The sequence below is a fragment of the Xiphias gladius genome, chromosome 10, assembly GCF_016859285.1.
Source record: "Xiphias gladius isolate SHS-SW01 ecotype Sanya breed wild chromosome 10, ASM1685928v1, whole genome shotgun sequence".
NCBI lineage: Eukaryota > Metazoa > Chordata > Actinopteri > Istiophoriformes > Xiphiidae > Xiphias > Xiphias gladius.
This window is the reverse complement of record NC_053409.1, coordinates 4278246-4300975: the sequence shown is the minus strand read 5'-3', so window position 1 is coordinate 4300975 and position 22730 is coordinate 4278246. Positions and strand designations below refer to the sequence as shown.

Below are 22730 nucleotides of genomic sequence, written 5' to 3'. Positions count from 1 at the left end.
GGTGTTTCATGGCAAACAAATATTCCAGTTTGACTAAAGCAGCAGCTCATTGCACACTGTTACCCATCAGAGTAACCCAGAAAGTTTTTCTGTGTGTCATTGATTTAAGGTTGAACTGTGGTGATACAAGCAGCGGCTGAAAGTCATTATACTACCAGCATAGGTTATTATTCTGTCTAGCTCTGATCAGTCTACAGTATAATCACACAGGGGAGCCATCTATTTGGAGATTAAAAATACACTCCCACTCTACACACAGCAACCAAAAGTCATTCTGCAGAATATACACCGATTTCAATGTTGTGGCTGAATGGTGTTCAATCGAGATTCTTTTACCTAATAAAATAAAGACTTCAAGTATGACCACTTTAATATATGTTTCATAATCTCATTACTGTGAGCTGTTAATCTCTCAAGTGAATCTCAACCTATATTGAAATTTCCAGGGTGTGGGGCTGATTATACAGCATAATGATTGTAAAACTTTTATTTGAAACTACTCGGGTTATTGATGTGTGTGTGTGTGTGTGTGTGTGTGTGTGTGTGTGTGTGTGTGTGTGTGTGTGTGTGTGTGTGTGTGTGTGTGTGTGTGTGTGTGTGTGTGTGTGTGTGTGTGCAGGGAGGAGAAGACAGAGCAGTTGATGGATTCAAAACATGAAGTGGAACGTCTGGATCAGGAGTTACAGAGACTGAAACAAGAGGTCAGGACCCATTTATAACCAGTAGTGTCAGACCTGTATTTAACACACATCTATATAGAAGAAAATGATTAACAAAAGAATCATAATGCCAGTATAATTATCACCAAGTCAAACAGCTAGCTGCTGCTGCTTGCTTTATCACTGTGCATTAAGAAATGGTGCCAGTGATTTAAAGGAGCACAGTGAGGTGATTTTGACAGGTGACATACCATAAGGACAATAACTTGTGATGCACAACACATTAGAAATGGATCCGAGTTCATATAGCTGATATTGATCCATTTAAAAATGTCTTTATCATACATGGGGCCTGTACTATGAAGCAAAATTAGTGGGTTAGCTATCTTTCTTTAACTGAGGTTTTGTGGTATAATGAAGCTGGCTCACTTTTAACCATAGATAACCATCGTATGATGCAAGGCTGAAATGATGCAAGGCTGAAATGCTCTGGATTAGGTTAATGTCAGAGGGTCAGATCAAAGCCTGCCAACAGCCCACCACTGACCAGTCAGCTCATTGGAAATACAAAGTCGTCATTCCTACAGAATCCTGAAATAGACAAGAGAGTTTGCAGTAGGGTGACAATAGTAAAGAGCAATAGATATTTTTATAGATCAGACTGATTTGTTGTACCAGTCTTTCCATTTCCACTTTGGTTTTAAAACAGAGTTTCCAGCATAAGGAGGGATAGTTTACCACACTAAATAACTATATAATGATGATTATAGCTATATTTTAATTGCACAAAGATTATTATAATCCTGACAGGATTCCTGAAAGTGTCAATGGGTTTACACTCATATTACATCACTTACTGTTAAATATTTTCCATGATTATGAATACAACATTTCAGTCTTAGTTATGGCTTACTTTTAGAATCTGTAGTGTTTCTACAACTTGTTAGTCTGTTATAATTATGTGATTATATTGTTTATATTTCACCTTCTTAAATATCACTTTCTGTTGTCACTATAAGCAAATTTTCCTGTGGCTATCACTGTTTCATCTCATTTCATATGAAGTACTTAATTAATAGTTCTGATGATGTCGCTTGTAATTAATAAGTCCGCAGTCTTTCACATGAACATGAGTGAACTGAGCCAGTTGATAACCAGCTTATAACACAGGTTATACAGGATGGCCAGTGTTCAGCTCGTTGCAGCAGGTAACCCAGCTTGACAAAGTGAAGCTTGCTTTGTGATACAGGCCCCTGTTAAAATCTTGCAGATTGGCTTGGCACATCCTTGGTTCTTAGTTAGATTATAACTTTTATTATAACTGTTATAAGATGTAGTTATGATACTTTTATTGGTTAGTAGAGTAACAAAATAAAGCATATATTACAAGTTTTAACATTGTTTGTTATCGAAACTAAAAAGCTGAAATTGTTATTTTGTAGAAGTTTTCAATTCAATTCGGTTCAACTTTATTGTCATTGTACTTGCATACACGAAACATAATCAGAAACAAAACTACTGCGTCAGAGCACACTGCCATACTACATACTACAGTCTCAGAGATGTTAAAATGTGATGTCTGTCTACACATAATTTATTTTGGAAATCAACCCTATAATCCGGATCTAAATCATGAGTCTGCAATTTTTACTTTGGTTCCATAACTTCCTTTACATGTCATTCAAGCTTACATTCAAATACTGCTCAATTTAACAGCAAATTCAGATTGCGACTTTGTCTTTGTATGATGAATAGATTTAATATTAGGTTTAGTTTATCCTTACGGAAAAAATTAAGTTCATGGAAAGTTATAATAATGCATATATGTATGTGGTTCAGAACCAGTCGCTGTCTTGTGAGGCTCGTTCGGCCCGAGTGTACCGGGACGAGGTGGACTCATTGAGGGAAAGAGCAGCCAGGGTTGATAGACTGGAGACTGAACTGACCAGATGTAAAGAAAAACTCAATGATGTTCACTTCTACAAGACCAGAGTTGAGGTACAACCACAGCTTCACAATACACAATACACAATGCAATATTTTGAACATTATGAGAGACTACCATATATCCTATTATTGGATATGTTTAGTTTCTTGTTGTACAGCTTCTCATATTTGTGTGGTTTGTTTTTGCAATGCATAAAGCTTTCAACTGACACTGGAGACATAAACAGAATATGAACCCAGACTGACTTGCATCTATCGAGGACAAGCCGCTCAACATGTGTGTATGTATGTGTGTGTGGTTATTCAGGAGCTTCGTGAGGACAACCTGACTCTGATGGAGACAAAGATGCTGTTGGAAGAGCAGCTGTCAGCCTCCAGGGGTCGCTTTGAAAAACTTCACACGCTGGAGAAAGACAACCTGTTACTACGAGCTAAAATACACGACCTTGAAATGGTGTTATACTATACCTTTCTGTTATAGTCATGTTCAACTATATATGTTTTCTGCAATATCATTCTAAACCAGAATGTCATCTTTAAGCTGTTTTAAAGGGATTTCTGCTTTACAAGGGCAAAAAAATTCAATTCAATTCTATTCTATTCTAATTCTATTGGAGCATTTTGCACTGTTGTACACTGGTGGCCCTATATGTCAGCAAAGCAGCTGTATAGATTTTGAGGACTTAATGTAGTTCCAAAGTTTTTTTAACCTTGTTTTTGTTAAACAAGTTTACCATCTGTCTATATGTGTGTTTAACTGCCTTTCTACGCCTGTGTATTTTGAGGGTATGAGAATACTTTAACATCATATGGTAATCTTTTGTGTGTGTGTTGTGCAGGAGAGGGACAATGAACGTCATAGGCTGGAGGAGCTGGTGGAGGAGAACATGCTGCTGGAGATCGGACAGAAACAGAGTATGAACGAGTCAGCTCATTTAGGCTGGGAGCTGGAACAGCTGACCAAGAACCATGACAACACTAACATAGAGAGTAAGCCTGCTTTTTTCTATTATTTTCTGTTATATGCTGTTCTGTTTGTGTGTCCAGAAATGTGATTTTCCATATTCTGTCCTAACCAAAGTATTTTTCTCTGCTGCAGCTCGTAAGTCATTGGTCCATGAGCTAAATGAATGTGTCTCCAGTCGAGTGTTGAAGCTGGAGAAGGAAAACCGGGAGCTACAGGCCTCTATAGAGAGACTGAAAGAGGAGAACCACCTCTTGCAGGGGCAGCAGCTCCATACTCAGGAGCTGGACAGGGAGAACCAGAGTCTTAGCAAGAAGGTGGGAGGCCTGGATATGGTAGAGCCATTTGTACAGTGAGGAGAGACTGTGTACAAATGCTTCAAAGAGTTGTAGACAAACTAAATGGCCCTACAAAATATATTTTAATTGTTACAGACAAGAACTGATTCTCATTTTCCATTGCTTATTTGTATCCCTTGTTACTAATAACTACTGTACCTTTGTCTTTTTTATTTTTTGTTTGTTAGTTGGAGCGTCTTCAGTGCTTGTTGGACCAAGAGAGATTGACCAATCAGGAAATGGAATCACTAGGAGAGGAAATATTGAAGGAAAAGCATAGTCTGGAGAGAGAAATGCATGCTCTGAGGGCAGAGAAGGATCAGCAGGTAGTTAACACACAAATACACTCAGGTAAAATATGAGGCCAAAATGCTTTCTCTGTTGACGCGCTTGTCCCTTTGTTCTACTTGTGTGATCAGATCTCAGAGTTAGAGAGTGAGAAGCAGCACCTGTCTGATGCAGTGGTGTCCCTTCAGGAGCGTGCACAGTCTAACAGTGAGGCAAGGGTCCGTGAGGTGGAAGCAGAGAACCGTTTACTGCACCAGAACATCACTGACAACAGCCCTCGATTGGCCAGCTTGGAAACTCAACTCAAAATATCCAATGAGGAGGCAGAGAGGCTGAGGGAGAGGGCAGGTCGGTGCGAGGAGGCAGAGAGAGAGGCAGTGAGGCTGGAACGGAGCCGGGAAGCTCTGAACAGAGAAGTAATAATATTAATAAGATAATTCATTAATTTATGATATATTCTTAATGTAAAATTAATCTGATTGCTACGAAAGTAAGTCTATAAGATATAGTTGTCCCTGTTTTGCTCCCAGGTGATGTCTCTGCGTGCATGCAGTGAGCGGTCAGAGGCTCTAGAGAAACAGGTTTCCTCCCTGGAGCAGGAGGTGCGCAGACTGAATCGGGAGGCAGAGGAGGCCCAGCAAGAGCTGCAGCAACTGGGCAGGCACGAGGTGGAGAATGGCCTGCTGTCAAAGGAGAACCTGGACCTCCACTGCTCACTGGAAAAACTGCGCTCCTCATCTGCCTGCCTAGCCACCCTACAGGAGGAGCATAAGGAGGCGCAGAGAGAAACACAGGAGCTGAAGAGGAGGATGGAAGACATCAGAGAGGAGGCACAAACTGAGAGGAAGAGAGCAGAAAGGCTGGAGTTGAACATGGCAGCTCTGAATCAGGAGAAGTATCGCTTACAACAGGAAATAGAGAGGAGTAAAGAGGAGAGAGAAGAGGTAGAGAGAGAGAGGCGGGAAACAAATAGCAGAGAGGAGGAATGGAGAAGGGAAGTAGATGAACTTAAGGAAGAACGGAGAAGGAGGGAGGAAGGAGACAAGGAGAGGAGGAAGGTCCAACTGGGCCTGGAGCAGTCAGAGAAGGGCAGAAAGCAACTGGAAAAGGAGAGCTTGAAGATCAGAACACTGCTAGAGGGGAAAGAGACAGAACTGGAAGAGAAAACCAGGCAATTGGCTACAGTGGAGAAGGAGGGCATGGCTCTGAGTAAGGAAGTGGACAGACTGAAGGAGGTGGCAGTCAAAGCCAAAGAGCTGGAGAGGGAGAACAAGGAGCTGCAGAAACAGGCGACTATTGACAAGAGAACTCTGGCTACTCTGAGAGAGGTGAGAGGAAAAGCTTCAAGACTGACCCCAAAAGAAATCTTCAGAAATTATTCTTTATTTTTGACATGTGGCCAAAATTTTTCATGGCGTAAACACAGTGAACAGGCCTGTGTTAACCCCAGAATTTTAGTCTTGTCAGCAATGGAGAGCTGAAACACTATTAATGTAGGTTAAGGGTTTCCCACTCATAACCAGAATAGTATGTGACAAAACAATCTCACTACAAGGTTCATTTAATAGCTGTTCCGGAGCATTCAACTGTATCACACCATCTTTCTCAGCCCATTTACCATTGTGGATGATAACATTTTCCTGAGCATTTTAAGGACTACCATGTTGGTTTACAAGTTCCTTGCCTCGGAAACTGCATTTGACAAAACAATCTCATCACAATGTCCATTTAGTATCTGTCAGCTGTATCAGAGGATCTTCATCAGCAGAGCCAACATGAATGGGAAATCCTTAAACTGCTCAGAAAATTGTAAATTTGAACTTATAGTGTTCCATGACAACTGGGCAAATTCTATATGCTGAGGAAGCTCATGTGATATGATCAAAGTTTCAGAGGAGCTAAAAAAAATTGACCTTGTGGTGATACTATTTGTCAACTACTGTTTCCAAGGTCCAGAATAAACTCACAATCTCTACAGAATAGTATTGAATAGCTCTACAATAAATATATAACCACTTATAATGCACCACATAACACTGACTAACGAGTTTTTAATACAAGACCAATATCAGCCCATCATTCAAACTAACCTACAGTATATATTGTTCTAAGCAAGACATGCATTTTATCACGTTTATGGAAATGTAGATGTGTATGTAGAGTTTCATATTTGTGTATCACACACCTTTACGTTTGCAGGAGTTGGTGTCAGAGAAGCTGAGTGTTCAACAACAGAGTGTTGAGTTAGAGAGACTCAATGAAGAACTGGAGAAGATTGGACTAAACAGAGAAAAACTACTGCAGCAGGAGCACACAATGGAGGACAGGTGTCTTTCTCTCATTTGTTCACATTTTAGTCCTATTCTAGGGAGACCAAGCAGATCTAAATTATTTCATGTGTAATAACGATTCTTTCTTCATTCTTTCAAGTTATGAATGGATGGGCGATTCACTGATGCCTTTTGTGTGTGTTTGTCAGCAGGTACAGGCTGCTGGAGTCTCGGCTAGAGGAAACTGTCCAACAGACAATGAAGATTAAGGAGGAGAAAATCTCCACTCTGGTAAAGAAGCTAGAGGAGACCAACACACTCAACGCTACGCTGCGTGCGAAGCTAGCCACTGTAAGGACATATAAAGCTAAACAGCTAAACAGTTTAATCTAAATGTTTTCTTGGCTTGGTTGGTAAACAATTCACAATAATATGCCATTATGTATTACTTAAAATGTATTTATTTAAGAAAACTTTACCTCCTTTATTTACCAAAACCTTTAAGTTCCTGAAGAAATGAAGGACCAAAATAATCATATGGACCCTGTGTAATAGACTAATGTATAATGTCTTATTGTCAGAACAAAATTGTTTTCATAGTATTATTCTGCCATATTGATTACGAATTCTTTATATTGGTATGTTATTATAATTTAATTAGTAATGTAATGTGTAATAAAAAATAGAAATAAATAAATGTGAGTTTGTGTAAATGCAAGTATGTGTGTATACATATATAAATGTGTGAGTGCGTGTGTGTGCGTGTATGTGTATTTTACAACACCCTCTACAATATCTATATTGTATATAGGCTCATAAGACAGTGTCTGCCCTGAGTAAGGAACAGGAGGATGAACAAAACTTCACTTCCCAACGGCACTCAGGAGGTGGACGGCTTCAAGGGTCAGCCACTGCTGAGCTTCTACGAATCAAGGATCATCTTATTGATGTAGAAAAGAATGTAAGTAATACATTTTTAACCCCTGAATAAAATACGTTAATACTTAAATACTTACTTTTTTATACCTTTTATTTGTACATTTCTACTTAATTTGACCTGCTAATATATTTGAAGGTTATGTTATTGGTAAATAGTCCTCCTTTGTTTGCTACAGAAACGTTCTCATGTCTCCTACACTGATCACTAATGTCTAAATATTATCTCTTCAGATACTGGTGCGCCACAGTTACATGAATGACTTTATGTGCTTTTAATTACTACTTGAATTTTCTCCATCTGAATGTGGAGTTATTAAATGTGCTGTCATAATTTTCTCCAGAATGCCTCCCTGCAGACAGAGAGCAGTCTGTTGAAGGAGCAGCTTAAACAACTGGAGAGCCAGAACACTTCTCTTAACAACCAGATGGTGGCGCTGCAACGACATACCACCACCCTGCAGGAACAGAATTCAGCCTTACATACACAGACAGCAAAATTGCAGGTATGAAGTCTATCATTTAGACAGATTTGAGAAAAAAAATGAGTTTTTAGCTAATTTGGCTGTTGATTTCTAATGGATCTCCTAGGTGGAGAACTCCACACTCTCCTCCCAGAGTGCATCTCTCATGGCCCAGAATGCTGTGCTGCAGGGCCAAGTCACTGCCTTGGAGACAGAGGTAGAGTCGTGGCAGCGACAGCGTGAGGAGGCATGGCGAGGTCGAGAAAGTGTGCTCAGTGACCACGAACGCCTGATGAGCGTTCATGAGAGGCAAGCACACGAGTATGAGCAGCTGATCAGTCAGCATGCTATGCTGAAGTGCAAACAGAGGGCGCTAGAGACTGAACACAGGACGCTGCACAGCAAGTAAGTTTATAACTTACAAACAGAACAATGTGAGGTGAACACATGACTAGCACATTGTCAGTCAGGAAAATATGGGAGAAAATGAGCTCAGTAAGATCCATACGTTATTTCTTGAGAAATGAACGAAAATGTCGAAATCTCGCAATGTAAAGGTAAGAGATAAAAAAAATTTCACTGACCCAATTTTCATAATATTGCCTCTGTACACAACCACAATATATTTGAAATGAAGCCATCAAGATGTGATTGAAGTGTAGACTTTCAGCTTTAATTCAAGGGGTTTAACAAAAATATTACATTAACTTCTAAGGAATTACTGCCTTTTTTATACATAGTCCCTCTGTTTCAGAGGCTCAAAAGTATTTTGACAATTGACTGTCTGTTTCATGACCTGTGTGGCCTGTTCCCTTCTTATTTGATGACAAATTAAGCAGATAAAAGTTCTGGAATTGATTCAAAGTTTTGCATTTGCATTTGGTAGCTGTTCATGGGAACTCTCAATATGCGGTCCAAAGAGGTGTCATTGCAAATGACGGAGACTATCATTAGACTGAAAACAAAACAAACATATTAGACAGGTAGCAAAACCTATAGAGTTGACCAAATCAACAGTTTGGTACATTCTTAAAAAGAACAAATGCACAGGAGAACTCAGCAACACCAAAAGACCTGGAGAACCTTAGGAGACAACTAAAGTGGATGATTGAAGAATTCTTTCCTTGGTGGAGAGAAAAGTCTTCACAACATCTAGTTATGTCAAGAACAATCTAGAGGAGGTAGCCATATCATTAGCCATTATCATTGTCCCAATTAATTGCAACTTCATAGTGCAGAACAGAACTTCCCTAGAGTTCAACTATATACAATTTGTAAACAAATGCATGGCGTTAGATGAAGACAATTAGGGGCCAGACTCAACTAGACTGTATCAAAGGTTTATGCAAACAGTGTAACCAAACATGCCCATGTGGCTTGCACAATATGTAATTACAGACACGATTAAGTAGAAATAACCTCACCGCTCTCTCTGTCTGTGTGTCTTCTTTTTTCTGTCTGTGTGTCTTTCTGCAGGTATTATATTTTGCTTGAGCAGAAGGAGAAATGGGAGGAGCAGGAAGGGCATGGTCAGAAAGAGAAGGAGGAACTAAACCAAGAGATCCAGAAGAATCAGCTACTACAGCAAGAGAATCTTCAGCTAAAAACAGAGGTGGACAGGTACCATATTTTCATACAGTCACGCTATCAGATTTAAGACGAGGGGATCATGCCTTTGCTGTTAGGACACCTAAGCTCTGGAGTGACCTGCCTGAGGAGCTCAGAGTTACCAAATCACTATCTTTTCTTAAATCACTTTTTAAAAATCCTTTGTACTGGTTAGCCTTATAATTTTTTTATGTGACATCTTTTTATGTTTTATATGCTGAACCCTTTTATATCTGTCTTGTAAAGTGTAAAGCACTTTTTAACATTTGTTTTTACTGATTTTTGCCTTTTGATTTTATACCTTTCTATCTGCTTTTATCATTTATGGGTCTAAAGCACTTTGTAACATTTTTTTTAAAGGCGATATACAAATAACTTTATCATCTGGGGTCCAAGCACCACAGTTGCTGGAACCACCCTTGGAGTTGTAATAACAATAATAATAATAATAATAATAATAATAATAATAATAATAATAATAATAATAATAATAATAATAATAATAATCGCTACTAAAAGTGCAAATATATTCAAAAAGTTATTATTATTATTAAAAGGTTACCCATCACTCATGGTGGCACTATTATAACAGTTTCTATTGTTTTAACTTTTTTCCCTGGATTCTGTGGATTATTTTGCGCCATTCAGGAACAGGAACATACTCTCTGACTGTGTGATAATCTGCCATTTTTAATGATGACAGAAAGTTTTCACAGCCTTGACATTTCACACATGAAAATTCTTAACCAAGCCACACAAAAGTCACTACTTTTTATTCTGATACTCTATTCCGTTTGGAGTCATATATTTTGAAAGTTGTGTCGTTAAGGTCAATTTCACATAAACTTTCGTAGCTCCAAGCGTCACTATGCAGTCTTGGGACTTTCCACCTCTAGGTAACACTTTTCCTAAACCTATTATGAAATGATCCATGGTCATGTCCCCGTCAACACGTAAAATTTGGTTTTGATAAGTTTGTGGGTTTTATAAGCTAGTTTTCAAAAGTTTTGACACACAGCACTTGAAACTTCAAAAAAAATGAAAATCACTAGAAGGTAGTAGAGACTTCTTTCTGTTTGCAACACATCCTTCAATATGTGACAAAACTTTGCTTCACTGCAACAGATTCTCAATTATGAAGTCCACCACTCTACTTTTTTGACAATTTGCATAATAATTAACTCTCAAAACTTATAAAGTATTCGTTCAAATATGAGCAAAACGGATTCACAGATTGTTTTGGGTCTGTAGAAGAAATGTTGTAAAAAGCTTTTAAATCTGTTCAACACTGAGGACACAGTAACAATAAATGTTTTAGCATAATAGTGTATATACTGTCCTAACTTTTCGAAGGTGTAATAACATGAAAATCTCCAAAAACATTTCTTAGTTGATCGCAATCGTATGATTTTTCTTTCAGCATTTTATCTGTAAAACTGAAATTTTGGTCAAACTTCACTGCATTAATTCTCATTCACCTTTGTTTTATTTAATTTTCAGGTTGTGAAAACAAAAGACACTCAGTTCACTAGCCAAGCTGATAGTCTAGGGGTAAAGATGCTAAGGTCCGGAGTTCTAATCACTTCTCCACTCTATCCCTTGACTTCTGCTATGGTTGACTGGGTCATAAAGACATAAGAGGCCACTAAAATAGTTCACCCTTTTCAAAACTCACTATGACGTACTGATCACCAGCACAATAATTCATAAAGGTTAAGTTTTAAAGGTCATTAGTATTTTGACTCTGTTGGACTCTACTGATTGTATGTAGAACTCAGTTAATGTTTAGTGTCAATCTAAACTGTCTTGTAATGATGGTGTAGTAATCTAGACACATGCCCTGTGACAGCAAGGCCACTGGTTCAAATCGAGCTTGCCAACTTTGGTGTCTGCCTCTTCCTGTGCTCTGTTGTCTGTTGTGAACTGTGTTTACATACGTTGACTGTTGTATAATGTGTATATGTCAAACAATGTCCTTTGACACCGCTTGCGTCTATAATTATTATTACTGACAAAACATTGTAGATAGTTTGGCTGTGAAAAATAGCAAATTATGATTGGTCAGGTCCAACGTGCAGTCTGCCATGACTTAGCTAAGAGCCAAGAATTTAGGACTGTGTGATCACCTCTGTTGGTTAGGTTCAGGTACAGTGTAGCCATAGTGTGGTTAAGGTTAGAGGAAGTATTTCAGAGCACAGTTAGCTACTGATTTTAAAACTATATGAGTTGATCATTTGACTTTCCTCATATTAGTCCAACAGTCTTTCCTTTCTTTTTGACTTCTTCTGTTCCGCCTGTAGATTGAGGGAGATCCAAGCACAGCACTCAGAGCAAAGTGACGGGCTCCAGCAGGGCATAAATGAACTCAAGAGCTCATTAAGCTCCGCCCAGCTGGATGTGAATCGATGGATGGCACGATACGATTCCCTAATGGAGCAACACCAGGGCCTGGATCTAACCATGACCAAACTAGACAACCACTGTGAGGTAAATAAGGCCTTTTATTTTACCATGAAGCAGTTTGGAGAAACAAGGTCAAATATTTTTCATAGCAGAGCCTGATTTAAAACTATTCAGCTTTCCCTTTAGCAAACGGGTCTGGATCACTATCTATTTTTTACTTTCCTGACCTAACTCCATGGTGTGTGTACATGTGCGTGTGTTTAGCTGTTGAGTCGACTGAAAGGGAACCTGGAAGAGGAGAACCACCACCTGCTTAGTCAGATTAACCTGCTGAGTCAGCAGAACCACACTCTGCTGGAGAGGAGCATGGAGAGCAAAGAGCTGTATCACCAGGAACAGAAACTATACATGTAACCACACACAACGCAACACTTGCCACACAAACTACACTTACAGCAGCAGACCATATATTACCTGTACTTTGGTAATATATTGTACATCGCATTGAACTATAGAGTGAACACAACTATTAACATTCAGTTATCTAGAAATGCTGTCAGAAAATGTATAGATATATATATTGAAACTGTTGAAGCAAGAAAGGTTCAGAAAGATAGAACAATACTATACATTTGAATATTGGTTTTCTGTTTCTTTCCTTTCTTTTTGACTTCTTCTGTTCCGCCTGTAGATTGAGGGAGATCCAAGCACAGCACTCAGAGCAAAGTGACGGGCTCCAGCAGGGCATAAATGAACTCAAGAGCTCATTAAGCTCCGCCCAGCTGGATGTGAATCGATGGATGGCACGATACGATTCCCTAATGGAGCAACACCAGGGCCTGGATCTAACCATGACCAAACTAGACAACCACTGTGAGGTAAATAAGGCCTTTTATTTTACCATGAAGCAGTTTGGAGAAACAAGGTCAAATATTTTTCATAGCAGAGCCTGATTTAAAACTATTCAGCTTTCCCTTTAGCAAACGGGTCTGGATCACTATCTATTTTTTACTTTCCTGACCTAACTCCATGGTGTGTGTACATGTGCGTGTGTTTAGCTGTTGAGTCGACTGAAAGGGAACCTGGAAGAGGAGAACCACCACCTGCTTAGTCAGATTAACCTGCTGAGTCAGCAGAACCACACTCTGCTGGAGAGGAGCATGGAGAGCAAAGAGCTGTATCACCAGGAACAGAAACTATACATGTAACCACACACAACGCAACACTTGCCACACAAACTACACTTACAGCAGCAGACCATATATTACCCGTACTTTGGTAATATATTGTACATCGCATTGAACTATAGAGTGAACACAACTATTAACATTCAGTTATCTAGAAATGCTGTCAGAAAATGTATAGATATATATATTGAAACTGTTGAAGCAAGAAAGGTTCAGAAAGATAGAACAATACTATACATTTGAATATTGGTTTTCTCTGTTTCTTTCCTTCTTTTTCTCTGCCTGTCACTCTGTAATTAGTGATAAGCTGAATTCTCTTCGTCGGCAAAAAGAGAAACTTGAGGAGAAGATCATGGACCAGTACAAGTTCTACGACCCTACACCTAAAAAGTAATACTTGCATTATTAACAACACCTTACTTCTAGAATTAGAGCTGGGTGACAAAACTAATATACATAATATAATATAATATACTGTACACTTACCTTGATATACAGTTTTTAATGATGTGAAAATGAGAAAGTTTGATAAAATAGGGTCAATAGGGTTTATTAGGGAAGGGTTACTTGATGACACATGGACAGCCAGTCACATAACAGGAATGAACATACTTCTAACCAAACATATGGCAGTTCTTTAGGAACAGACAGCTTGGTTGAGTTTTTGTTTTTGCTTTTGTATTAGTATCACAAGTCAAACAGATTGACAGAAGACATTCAATACAGTACAAAGTGCAAGCATTTATTTTCTCAAACACCAGCAACTCTCCTGGAACAGGGAGAAAGAGACCCCAGCACACGCCAGCAACAAACTGTGATACTATTGTGCTTCCTCAAGCTTTGCAACCTAAATCAAACAAATCATTAGGCACAATCTCTTCACACATGCTGTTGCTTTTCTTTTATTAAAAAAGACATGGTACTGATCATAGATTGTACTGATATTCAAAGTCAAAAATGAGGAATTCAAGCTGATGAAGGATTAAAAATTTAATATACAGTACAACAAATATAAATGTTGTTGTGTGTTGTCAGGAGGAGTCAGTGGTCTGGAGCCAAAGCTTTAGCCAAACTGATTAAACCCCGAAAGGAGAGCAGCAGGGAGAGAGGGGGCGACCGAGACAAAGACGGGGGCAAGGACAGAGAACAAGCAAAGAGTGCCCCGGACATTCCCCTACCTGCCCCACCCCCACTCCTCCCCCCTGAGAGACCACCCCCTCTTCCCCAGCGGACAGGAAGTGACTTGCAAGATGGTGGCCATGCTCACAGTAACCTTAACAACCACACCACCAGCCCGAGCCTGGGACCCCAGACTCCAGCAACACTGACACCCGTCAGCCGAGGTAAACAAACTTTACACACAATGCCATGCTAAATGCATCCACAAAAACAAAAGCCCCTTTTCACAGAATGTTAATTACCAGGAGATGTCTGCAGATGCGTAATTTTAATTTTAGGACTGACAATTTTGCCTTGACAAACACACATTCACACAGAATAAATATTTTTTCATTATTGACATTGGGGGAGAAAGTAATGTCTTTGGGTTCCTGTATACGGTATGGTACAGAGGAAAACCGTATAAATAACATATATTATTATGAAATACATATGCAGCATATATCAAATACATTTATTCATATTATGCCAAAAAGCTGATGCAAAACACGACTTTGGATGAGGCGCACCTCCATGGTTTGCCTACACACGGTGCTGTTGACCAACATATTACTGACTGGATGACTGAGTGTAACTTTACACCTCTGTTTCTCACAACTGTTAACATCCGCTGTATCTGTTCTTTACTGTCTCTCCTATTATTTTACTTGGAGGTATCAGGTTTCTAGTCTCTTCTGGCCTAGCATTAGGAATTTTCAGATATATTTATATTTATTTTATATTATTACATTTTCAGTGCATTATCTGATTCTTTTAAGTCGATTTGACAATTTGTTTTGACTATTAGTTCTACAACAACGCCTCTCTAAAACATTTTCAAGAAAAACCTAACATTATTCTAGGTGTACCTAATACTGCCAACTGAGTGAGTGTCTTGTTTGACTCCCCAACATAGATTAAAATTATGCCTACAGTTTTTATCTGTTATTTCCTGTGCACTGAGCTTTCTACTGGTAGTCATACTGTGTTCAGAGTGTTCAGAGTCAGTTGAGGTCAGACCTGAGTTGCATCAAACGCATGGTTTTACTGAACAACAGAATTCCTTTTCCTTGTTTTGTATTAATAGGTTCCATTGCATGGCATCTGTTATTTTACATTCTACATACAAGAACTTCTTAACCAATTATTTTACTCACTGTCATTGTTTATCATTCTCTCTAAATTTCTCCATATCTCTGTCCATTTCTCTCCCACTTAGCTCCTCCTGCCCCAAAACGCTTCTATTTTCTCCGCAGTAAAAGTCAAGACAAGCTCCTCCCCTCCCCCTCCTCCTCCTCTTCTCGTCACTCCCTCTCTCTCAACAGACGGCTGCGATTTTGGTCTTCCACTGACATCACAGCTGACGTCATCACTAGCCAGTCAATCTCAGCCAACGGAGTATTCTAATATCTTCCTCATCATCATCTTTTTTAAACAACACATCATCATCAGCATTCTCACTGTTGCACCCAACACCCATTGTTGTGACTTTCAGTATTTCGCACAAAAATGCACACATCATACATGCATGCTCTTCATGAACACTAATATATGCAAACATTGCACACTCCTCGGTACAAATAAACATGTAAAACACAGACAGGTGCATGTTGCTGTTGTGAGCCAGGCCAGTATTACTAGTAAGTAGTGCGTGTAGACATGGTTTATGTACGTGTGTGTGAGTTTGTGTACAGGCTCCTGTTCCCAAGCATGCCAAGCTTGCCTTCATATATCTGCATGTCCTTGAAGAGTTCTTTGTTTGTGATTCGTATCTGCTTAAATTATATCTGTATGTTTGCAGGTTGTGTGTGCTGTCACTCCCCCTTAAGTTTTAAATGTGACCTGTGTTTGTCACTGAGAATTAATGGCTCTAATAAGAGCATTTATCCTTTCAGTCTCTTCTGAACTTTGATTTCCTTGAAGATATATCTATGCTTCACAAAGCTTTTCTGAAGAGTTTCTCCTTATTCACTTAGCAGTGTCAGGTCACCACAGCAACCAACTACTGCACACTTGTCACCTACCTCTTCTGTGATCATCTTGTCTATCTGTCTGTCTGCTGTCATAACTCTTCTCCTATCCATCCTCTATCTGAAATATGAGTTTTTCCAGAACCAGAAGCTTACCGTAAAAGGCTTTTTTTTAAACACCAATGTTTTACACTAATATCAGCATTTCTAAAGCTGCAACAGGCAAGATAAAAACCAGGACTGGTATGACCAGTAGCTTATGGTGGCTAATATCAGTGAATGTATTCAGCTGAAGCTAACATGAGTCTTGAGCAGTTTGGGTTAAACAAATTAAGTTACTATCCCTTCACCACTGCTCAGCAAGAAAACACTGTATGGGGAAACACAAAGAAGGAATTTAATACTAAAAAGACCGTAGCATTGGAATGTATCTGCTTTATTTTTCTAACTCAGATTGCTGGAGGGTCATATTAATTTAGGATTCTGTCCTCATTTGCATACATTCAAAGTGTGCTAGGGACAATTACAGTGACTTAAAACAGTCTCAATGTAATTATGGGCATTTAAGTATTGTTTTGAGACACACATGAAAAAATCTGAATCTATTCTTTAAATGACTGACTCAAGAGAATCCGGGGAACTTAAGAGAAATTCAGTGAACCATTATCTTATAATTTTCACTTGTGCCCACAGTGGCTGCTGTTCAGCAAAAGTTATATAGTCTCACTTCAAATTATGAAAAGAATAACTCATTTACATTTACTGAGACACTATAGTTTTTCCCAGTTTGCCCAAAAAAACCATAGGACCAAAACACTAGACCATCTTTTAAGATAGTGCTACATGTATATACAGTGAAAAATTTAACTGAAGGGCAGTGGTTGATTATCATAACTACTTCCACCCAAACACACACACACACACACACACACACACACACACACACACGCACGCACACACACACACACACACACACACAGGACATTAAGTATATAGATGCCACTTTACAGAATTCTGAATTATAAATCTCTTTTAATGGTACCCGCTGTTGCCATCAACATGTGAAACTGAAGAGTGAAGCTTTTAATTTTGAACATTTTAATGCCAGAAAGATTTACTGGGATTCAGTGGTTGGTCCAGATATTTTTTTCTTGGGTTCTGGAAACAATTTTGGACAATCACTTGAATTTAAAAGCTCTGTTTTCATGATGACATATAGATCAATTGGCCTTTCAATACAGCAATGCTGCATTTCTGTTCAGTGCATCTGTTTTCACACCTTCATTAGCTTGGTATTTAGATGACTCACTGTGACACAGAGTAAGAATTGTACAGGAAGCTCCATCCTGTACAGATGTCAGTGATCCCCCTTCCTTGAAATTGATAAGAAAAGTATAGTATTTCAGCATGCTGTGGTTGAATCTAGTCATAAATCTATTAAAACTAATACTAGTATTAAAATCAGAGACATAGGCTGAATAATAACAGATGTCACAGTGGTGTGTAGCTTCCAGCGTGCCTGAACCAGTGAATGAATTCTTAATGTTCTGCTTTGCTTTCTTGTTACACTGTTAAGAAATTGCACATAAAATCACCCTCTGTCCCACTGTTTTATTCCCGCACTCTTGCAGTACTATGCTTCCTGTGGTTGTTTATCTCATGGTTACACTATGGATAGAGGTCCAAAGTAGTTCTTCACCCATTCTTATTGGTCTTCAGGTTTGACTGACAGGGGCCAGGGAATTTATCATAGCAGTACTCCAGGAGGCAGTAGTGAGAGTGTCAATGGAGAAGATGGACATGGACAAGGTAATTAACACATTAATGGTTAACAACAATAATATTTATTGAAAATAACACACCAACAGTATTATTAAATTGAGTACAGTTAGATGTAAATTAAATTAGGGTTTACGGTGGTAATTTCTGCACACATTTTGAGATTATAGAGCTATTTTAAACAAACATTATGGCGGCCTATAAAGTGATTACTTTGTGTACCACCTGCTTGGATTGGGTGTGAAATTAGTTAGTGAAACCATTTTAATTCCACAAATTTCAGCCTGTTACTTGTCTGTTACTATTGGGTCTCACTGCATATTTGGTGTTGTCAGTGGCCGTTGTTCCTTTTTATGCTTCTTGCTTTCCAAAACAAAGTTGAGACAGTGGAATAGAAAGGGGGGAGAATCAAGCAATGCCTACTTTTAGGAGGAAGCAGTATGGTCAATTGATCTTAACTTTGACAAACAGTTGTTTTCAAATGCTTTCAAATTTAAGTTAAAAGAAGAGAGTACAAGTTCATATACTGTAAAATACATTTTATTGCAACTGATGTGAAGGATATGCAGATTATAAAAGGGTGTAACATGGCCTGATTTTCTTTATAATTTTAATGAATTGTTCTGTATTAATTAGTTGTTTTTCTTTTAGCAGCGTAACCTCTGTTTTTTAATCCCAGGTCAGACTAATAAAGCTCTGAACTCCACTCCAAAAAATCAGTCCTCATTGAGCCTAACCAGCAACTCTAGCTCCAGAATTGGACAAGGCCACAGCCGCAGGCCCAGAGGTAGGCCAGGTTATTAATACATTACACCTTATTTAGAAGTCAGCAAGCGCATGAGTGTATTTGGAAACTGTGATGAAGATGCATAAAAAATTTCAGGTCTGTTATTTGATGAAGACTCTTGCCACAATACCTCTGACTCCATGTTTGGCCACAACGGCAACATGGGAGGTCGCCCAGGATCGGCAGACTTCAGCCACAACACCTCCAGCTCCAACTCACCTGTCAGTTGCAGAGGTACATCTGCTTAAAGCAATATTTAGCAGGATATTTGTATAAATACTTGATTTGATTTTTGTTTAGTGTCTAAATGTTTTTTTAAATCTGCTTGGTGTCCCAAGACGTTCACTGTTCCACACACATAACAAAAACACAACATATATCCAAAAAACAAAACAAATACTAAAGATATATCTTACATCTGACATTACAAATAAGTATCTGCAGTGCAATCAATTTAAGAGCTCATCTTCAGTTCTTAGTCTACACAGGTACGCTAAGGCCTACTTAGAACTCGAACTCTGATTTATCAGTTTGACAGACTGAGGAACAAAAGAGTTCTGCAGTCTGTTCAGTCTGACCTGAGGTACTCTAAATCTTCTGTTTGATGGCAAAAGCTGATATTCCTCAAATAAAATATGAGAGAGATCTGGTGTAGTCAGGTGGTGCCCAGATTCAGTTAGTAATACCACTAATATATCTATCTGTTTTAGACACACAGGATTGTCAGGCCCCCTCCGCCAGCCTCTTTAGTGATGATGTCATTGGTCTCAGCCGATCACAGCAGACTCTGTCGTGTAGTTCCACCTTTCCATATGACCATACACCCCAGAGGGCCCAACAACCGCGCGTAGGCGGGGTTAGGACCAAGACTCGTCCATCTTCACCTGGAAGTGAGATGGTGACACTGGAAGAGTTTCTACAGGAGAGTAACTTACAGTCACCTCCTATGGTAAGAAATATATACTTGTTTGTATATGTATATACAGTCGCAAGAAAAAGCAAGTGCAGCCTTCGGAATTTTCTGCATTTATGTATAAATTTGTCTTAAAATATGGTCAGATCTTCATCTAAATTACAATTATGAGCAAACACAATCTATTTGAACTAATAACACATAAATCATTGCATTTTTCTTGTCCATATTGAATACATCATTCAAACATTTACAGTGAAGGTTGGAAAAAGTAGGTGAACCCCTCGGCTAATGACATCTGGAGTCTTACTAATTAAACCAGATTCGAGGTGTAGGTTAGAGTTACGTGGATGCATAAAAAACACTAATTTTAAGTAGGATATTCTCAACAAGCATCAGCTGATGTGAACCATGCCTCACAAAAAAGAGATCTAAGAAGATTTATGATTAAGAATTTTTGATTTACATAAACCATAAATTTTTGATTTACATAAACATAAACTCATCAGTTCACAGCTAGAATGACTTGAAAGATACAATGCTGAATGCTGAATGAAGAGAAAAAAAAAGAACCCGAGTAACAGTTAAGGGTTAAAGGAATCATTCGAGCTGGTTAACATCTCTCTTAATGAGTTTACCATACACAAATCATGGAGCATAGTGTCCATGGCAGGATACCATGGAGGAAGCCACTGTTTTCAAGAAAAACATCACTACGTGCCTCAAGTTTGCCAAAGAGCACCTTGACACTCCACAGTGCTACTGGGACAGTGTTTTGTGGACTAATGAACCAGGGTTAAATTGTTTGGGAAGAACACGCAGCACTAAGTATGGCTTTAAAGGGGCACTGCATACCAGAATGACAACATCATCCCAAAGTTGAAGTACTGTGGAGGGAGCACCATGATTTGGGGCTGATTTGCCTGGGCCACAACAGACAAATTTATCAAAATAATTTACAGGATAATGTAAGAGTAGCTGTCTGCCAGCAGACGCTCAGTAGAAATTGGGTTATGCAACGGGAAAATTACCATAAACATCACAGTAAATCTACCACAGAATGACTTCAAACAAAGAAAATCCACCTTTTGGAGTGGCCCAGTCAGAGCTCAGACCTTAACCCACTAGAGTTACTGTGGAATGACCTAAATAGAGCTGTTCACACCAGACATCCTAAGAATATGGCTGAGATGAAGCAGTTCTGTGAAGAAGAATGGTCCAAAATTCCTCCCGAACGTTGTGCAGGGATGATCTGCAGCCACCAGAAGCAACTGTTTGAGGTTACAGCAGCTAAAGGATGTTCAACCAGTTATGAAATCAAAGGGTCCACTAACTTTTTCCACCAGCTCCAGCACTGTGAATGTTTAATGGTTCTGCACAATAAAGACACAATAAATTATAATTGTGCTAATGAATACAAACAATTACATGGAAATGTATTAATGTGCAGAAATATTGCGCAAATACACTCGGTATCCACTTGATTAAGTACACCTCCCTGTTTATGCATCTGATGCTTCCAGACAGTAAATTGCTTGCGTATAAAGCATAATTATAATACAGTATTGTATTATAATAAAAAGACATGACATGTGTGTTCTCATATGTTCAGTGACTTCAGAAAATATTCATACCCCTTCACTTTTTGCACTGTATTGTGCTATAGATTTAATTTTAAATGGATACTATTGTCATTTTTGCCCATCGATCTACACTCAATAATCCATAATGACAAAGTGAAAATGTGTTTAGATTTTTTTTGCAAATTTATTAAAATCAAAAATGGAAATCTCTCATTAACAAAAGTATTCAGATCCTTAATGATTGTAGATTTAAAATTAAATCTACAAAACAATAAAATGTACACAAAGTAAAGGAGTCTGAATATTTTCTGAAACCACTCGACACAGCTATTATGTTTTGGTTTTTAGATCAGTTAATGTAGTTGGCATAACTTGGTAAAAAGGGTTGAAGATTTAGAGAACTGCCTTAGAGCAAGTAACAAATACTTGCCAGTGAGAGAAGAGGGTGACCACTGATCTTTGATTTCTACAGAGGGGAATTCTGGACTGTCAGAGAAAATAACATACTGTATTCTCTGAGAAAGTCAGTTGTCATATCAAAAAGTACATATTAATCACCTTAAAAGAAAACAGCAGAATGGCTGAGAGATGATTTCAGACTCGTCACCCACCAGGAACAGCATTAACAAACCAGAAGAATGACATTTTTAGGTCATAGAATGGTTATAACTTGGTCTTAAAGAAATGTACATTTCAGATCAGCCTCATGGTGGGGAGCATACTTATAACACTTGTAAACAACTACATCGAAAAACTACAAAATAATTAATGAATGTGATTAACACCGATTCTCACCCTTACATCAGAGTTTTTTGTTTCTCCTCAACTGACCAACATCAGAAATTTTACTGCAGGCTGGACACACAATATATCACTCTCTCTATCAGAAATAATAATTTGAATCACGCTTGCTCACAAAGTACATAACAGAAAAAATAAGTAAAATATGAATATGAATAGAGATAGGAAGTGGCATACAGTATATTAAAAGAAAAATATACAGTACATGGAATAGATTTAGGTACATGGTCACTTGACATGAATGGTCAGTGCCAAGACCACAGCTTTACATAACTATCATCAGCAAAGTGAGGTAGAGTCACCAGGAGAGGAAAATCAAGCTTCGTGGACATCTAAAAATGGCTAATGGTTCGCCATGAACTTAAATTTTTTTTAAAAATGAAAAAAACAGTAATTGTGGCATGTGCAAAAGTTTACTAAATAAGTACTTAGTAACCCTCCCTTTGGCAGATATAGCTTACAGATGCTTTTTGTAGCCAAGTAAGAGTTGGTCTATTCTTGATTTAGGACTTTTTAGTCTCCCTTCCTTGCAGATCACAAGTTGTGAGATATTTTAGGCTTTTTGCATGAATAGAATGTTTAAGATCTACACCCACAGTTTTTCACTAGTGTTCAAGTCAGGGGACTCTAATAGTCATTCAAAAAGCTTCAGCTGGTACAGTTGTATAGTTAGTA

The 22730-nt window shown here is 38.5% G+C and overlaps 1 protein-coding gene across 1 annotated transcript in view; it reads left to right on the top strand.

Annotated features, from left to right (window-relative positions):
- Positions 1–22730, top strand: part of LOC120795426 (protein Daple-like) — a gene marked incomplete at its 5' end in the record, with an annotated part of 43205 nt that overhangs the window by 16697 nt on the left and 3778 nt on the right. Inside the window, 24 exons of the mRNA XM_040137353.1 lie at positions 620–701; positions 2499–2657; positions 2914–3060; positions 3446–3596; positions 3706–3887; positions 4097–4234; positions 4328–4612; positions 4727–5524; positions 6396–6523; positions 6676–6817; positions 7278–7427; positions 7747–7908; positions 7994–8271; positions 9343–9486; positions 11775–11961; positions 12142–12287; positions 12569–12755; positions 12936–13081; positions 13365–13454; positions 14100–14407; positions 17912–18001; positions 18651–18758; positions 18855–18992; positions 19469–19707. Of these exons, the coding sequence (XP_039993287.1) occupies positions 620–701; positions 2499–2657; positions 2914–3060; positions 3446–3596; positions 3706–3887; positions 4097–4234; positions 4328–4612; positions 4727–5524; positions 6396–6523; positions 6676–6817; positions 7278–7427; positions 7747–7908; positions 7994–8271; positions 9343–9486; positions 11775–11961; positions 12142–12287; positions 12569–12755; positions 12936–13081; positions 13365–13454; positions 14100–14407; positions 17912–18001; positions 18651–18758; positions 18855–18992; positions 19469–19707 (4585 nt within the window). The remainder of the gene's footprint in view (positions 1–619; positions 702–2498; positions 2658–2913; positions 3061–3445; positions 3597–3705; positions 3888–4096; positions 4235–4327; positions 4613–4726; positions 5525–6395; positions 6524–6675; positions 6818–7277; positions 7428–7746; positions 7909–7993; positions 8272–9342; positions 9487–11774; positions 11962–12141; positions 12288–12568; positions 12756–12935; positions 13082–13364; positions 13455–14099; positions 14408–17911; positions 18002–18650; positions 18759–18854; positions 18993–19468; positions 19708–22730) is intronic.